General features: G+C 38.4%; 1 protein-coding gene across 1 annotated transcript; it reads left to right on the top strand.

The window, feature by feature from the left end:
• The first annotated feature begins 762 nt into the window (after window positions 1-762).
• On the top strand, window positions 763-3,992 carry LOC113275691 (probable inactive ATP-dependent zinc metalloprotease FTSHI 3, chloroplastic). The gene is made up of 4 exons (XM_026525233.1): window positions 763-2,117; window positions 2,566-2,889; window positions 2,982-3,282; window positions 3,413-3,992. The coding sequence occupies exons 1-4, from the start codon at window positions 1,050-1,052 to the stop codon at window positions 3,610-3,612; spliced, it is 1,893 nt and encodes a 630-aa protein (XP_026381018.1). The 5' UTR covers window positions 763-1,049; the 3' UTR covers window positions 3,613-3,992.
• Window positions 3,993-4,282: the final 290 nt, after the last annotated feature.

Here is a 4,282-nt window from a genome sequence, read left to right as displayed (position 1 = left end):
ACATCTATATATTCATCGTCCGATGAACTTTTTGAAGTTTTTTTCTTCGATTTCGGTGTTTCAAGCTTTTTACTCTTTTTCCTCTTTGATTTTCGTCTTGAAATTCTTGAATCGTCTTCTGATGTTCTAGGAGCAGTGCTATCATCCATTATTGTTTCTTCTTCTTGGATTGTTCTTGTGATTTTTCTTGTTTTAACCATTATCGGAAGAGAATATAGGTTTTAGGGTTTTTCTCTATTCTTGTGAATCAGAATCGTTTTTTGCAAACTATTCTCTGAATGAATTTTCTTGTAGGGAAACTATTCTCTAAATGAATTTTGGGTTTCTATTCTCTGTGTGAAGAGAAAAAATTTTCTCTTTGAAAATCTCTGAATGTGAAGTCTAAAAACCCCAAGAAGGTGGTTGTACGGGAAAGAAAAACCGCAAGAAGGTGGTTGATTTCACACGTGTTTAGTTCTAGGGTAAACCGGTCATTTTGCTTGTTTCAAATAACTATGGACCTAATGATAAGTCTAAAACCCGGTTGGACCCTACTATAACTAACTTAATGGGCTTAGGACCAAACAGCAAATTTTCCATTTTGAAATCCATCATTTGGATGGGTTGGACGCACGTGATAGCAAATCCGTATGTACTGATTTTGGGTGACTAGGCCGGACGAATACGGAAGAGCCCATCCCCAGTATGATTGGGCCTCCTTGAGGCCCATATTAACTCGTATATACGGAAAAAGAATCACCTCACCTGAATGGCTGACTGCAAACTCCCCAGCTCAACGCTACAGATTGAGACAGACCCTTGTTATGGATAAGCTGTTGCAGAGAAGGAAAATGGCAAACGCTTTAAAATCCAACTTCAGATTTCGGTGAACATATTCAAGAACTTCTTTTTCCAATTCAAAATCCCACTTCTCATTTGCAGCTAACAACAAAAAGGTATTTGCTTTTCCACACTTTTTTCTTCAGACTTTTTGTAAATACAGATTTTAGTTACATGGGTTTTCCTAGATTTCATTGAGTATAGCTGCAGTTACTGTTTACCGATTAAAGATGGCACCTTTTTCTGTAATATCCACTCATGGAGCCATGGGTACTTATTTTGATCAATCAATGCTTTTATGTATTCAAAATAATTTTAGAGTTCATACAAGAAAGACACAATCTTTAGCAGCTCAATCTAGTTCAGGGTCTATATCTAGTTGTGGTTCATTATCTTTGACTTCATTGGGTTGTTGTTATTGCTGTTGTAATTCAAAATATAAGTCCTTTTGTAATAATAAGAAAATTAGGTCACATATCAACAGGAGCAATGGAAATAATCAAACAAATTCAGTAAAATGTGAAACGACTGATTTGAAGAAACGATTCTCATTGAGATTGCGTCCAAGATTGCGTCTTTTATCAAGGAAATTGAAAAGGGTTTCTTTGAGAGCAATTTTGAATGATTTTGGAATGTATGTGAAGAAGAATATGAGGAAGCTAACACTCTCTACTGCAATTTCTGTGGTATTGGGTTTATGCTATTTGTTTCTTAAGTTGACGTCTGTGCCATTTCCGAAAGTAGTTCCATACTCGGACTTGATTTTGAATCTTCAAAGTGGCTCAGTATCGAAGGTTCTTTTCGAAGAGGGGTCGCGTCGTATTTTTTATAACACGGGTTCTCCAGTTCCAAGTGCGACTCAGTCGGTAGATGATGAATTACTTCCTGCAGATAGTTTGTCTGAGAGTGTGAGTGATAGTGTTTTAAAGCCGGAAAATGTCAAGACTCGTCCGCCAATGGGTATGGAAATGTTGAGAAGATTTTCAAGTACCAAAGTCTCTACCCCCGTATGGCAATACTACACAAGAAAGATCGACCATGATGAGAATTTCTTACTTACTTTGATGAGAGAGAAGGGAACCATATATAGCTCAACCCCTCAATCAACATTAACGTCAGTGAGAAACATCATGATAACTATTTTGACTCTGTGGATTCCCTTAGCTCCTCTAATGTGGCTGCTTTACCGTCAAATTTCAACATCCAATAGCCCGGCAAAAAAGCGGCGGCCGAGTAATCAAACTGTGAACTTTGACGATGTGGAGGGTGTTGATACAGCTAAAACAGAACTTATGGAGGTACGCTTACTCTCACTGCTGTTGTTAACTCATATATGCATATGACCTGTATTAAAATTCATTCTTATGATTTACTACTTAAAGTGCAGTTAAGTAAGTTTGATGAATTAATTGCCAGAAGGACCCAAGCGTAGAGTTCATATGTTCTGTTGACACTAGAGTTGACTGTTAACCATCCGCATACTTCCAAAATGATCCATTGGCTCACTAAGGATCATAGGGTCGTGCTTACTGTGCTATCAGAATACCATTTTCCCGCACTTCCTTTGATTTTTCCTAATAATTGGTGGAGCATGTGCTTTTTTATCCTTTATAAGCACTAGTAACGAGATTGAATATCAGGCTCTGCTGAGTAGGCTCTCCTGATATCCTCTTGATGTCTCATTTGCTAAATCATATTTGGTCATTTCTATATCAGTTTCTAACTTTCAGCTTTTCCTCCTTACAGATTGTTTTGTGCCTCCAAGGAGCTATCAACTATAACAAATTAGGAGCGAAGTTACCCAGAGGTGTACTTCTCGTGGGACCCCCAGGGACAGGAAAAACATTACTAGCTCGTGCTGTGGCTGGAGAAGCAGGGGTACCTTTTTTTACAGTCTCTGCTAGTGAATTTGTGGAGATGTTTGTTGGAAGAGGAGCAGCACGTATTAGAGACCTCTTCAGTATTGCAAGGAAAAGTGCACCATCGATCATTTTTATCGACGAGCTTGATGCTGTGGGAGGGAAGCGTGGTAGAAGTTTCAATGATGAACGTGACCAAACACTAAATCAAGTAATTTCTCTTACCAGTTAATTCTCTAATGTTGGCTTGCTTGATAATTTGTAGATTGTATCATGACCAGAAATTCTATTTGATGTATGCAGCTTTTGACAGAAATGGATGGGTTTGAAACAGATGCAAAGGTTATTGTTATTGCAGCGACTAATAGACCGGAAGCATTAGATCCAGCCCTTTGTCGGCCCGGTCGCTTCTCTAGGAAAGTATTTGTAGGAGAACCAGATGAAGAGGGAAGAAGGAAGATACTAGCCGTGCATTTGAGGGGAGTTCCTCTAGAGGAAGATCCATATTTGATATGCAATCTGGTTGCATCTCTGACCCAAGGGTTTGTAGGTGCTGATCTTGCGAATATTGTCAATGAAGCAGCTTTGCTTGCTGCTCGAAGAGGTGAGCTAATGATAACTGATGTACAAAAGGGTTTCTTTCTTATTGCTTAAAAGTTTTGGTTTACCTTAGAATCTCGTGGATATTGGTACTTGCATGTCATCAAGTTGCTTAATAAATTCTGCTCTCATAGGTGGTGAAGCAGTGGCTAGGGAAGATATCATGCAAGCTATAGAAAGAGCAAAGTTTGGAATTAATGGCAAACAGCTTACTCCATCTGCATTAAAAGCGGAGCTCGGGAAACTGTTTCCATGGATGCCATCTCTGGGGAAAGGGAATAAAACAAGAGAGACTGGGTTGCAAGGGCCTTTAGGATACCAAACTCTAAGCTGAATGGTGTGTTGTTTTTCTAGTGATTTTCATAATTTATTCTCTTCCGGACAGGCGGTTCAACAGAATCCTATACAACAAGTGACCATTACCAATGTGCTTCCTGCTTCTCGAGGATGATAACCTGTAACAGAGTCTGCAACGGAAAAACTGTATGCTGATAAAACATAACGAAATTCAGGTGCATGATTTTTTGAGATGAAACATTGTTGATGATGCTTAATGTGTTTCAGAATCCAAAATTAGAGCAACAATGTACGCAGCCTTCATTCCTATAAAGAAAAAAATTGTTGTATTTGTATCATTTTTTATGGGCTGATACTGATTTTGTTTATTTTATTTTATTTGGATATTTTTTTCGTAAATAAATTGATATTTACACCCAACTTTCAAACTTGCTGCGACTTCCGTAAATAAATTGAACCCCTGGTATACACAGAATGGACACAGGCACCACCACCATTGCATGAATCTTTACTCGCTAAGTATGTCTTGCGACCCTTCTGGACTCGTCTCTTTTCCTCTTTGGATGCCATAAGTGGTTCCTTATTCACTTCGACAAAATTCTCTATCTTGTTCTATTTTTGTTAGCCCAGCAATTAATTTTATAGTATTATGTATCGGAAATGCTAGTTGCCTCCCTATTTTCTACCTCCCTATTCACCTCCCTATA

Source organism: Papaver somniferum, chromosome 4, assembly GCF_003573695.1.
Source record: "Papaver somniferum cultivar HN1 chromosome 4, ASM357369v1, whole genome shotgun sequence".
Taxonomy (NCBI): domain Eukaryota; kingdom Viridiplantae; phylum Streptophyta; class Magnoliopsida; order Ranunculales; family Papaveraceae; genus Papaver; species Papaver somniferum.
This window is presented reverse-complemented; position numbering and strand designations above follow the sequence as displayed.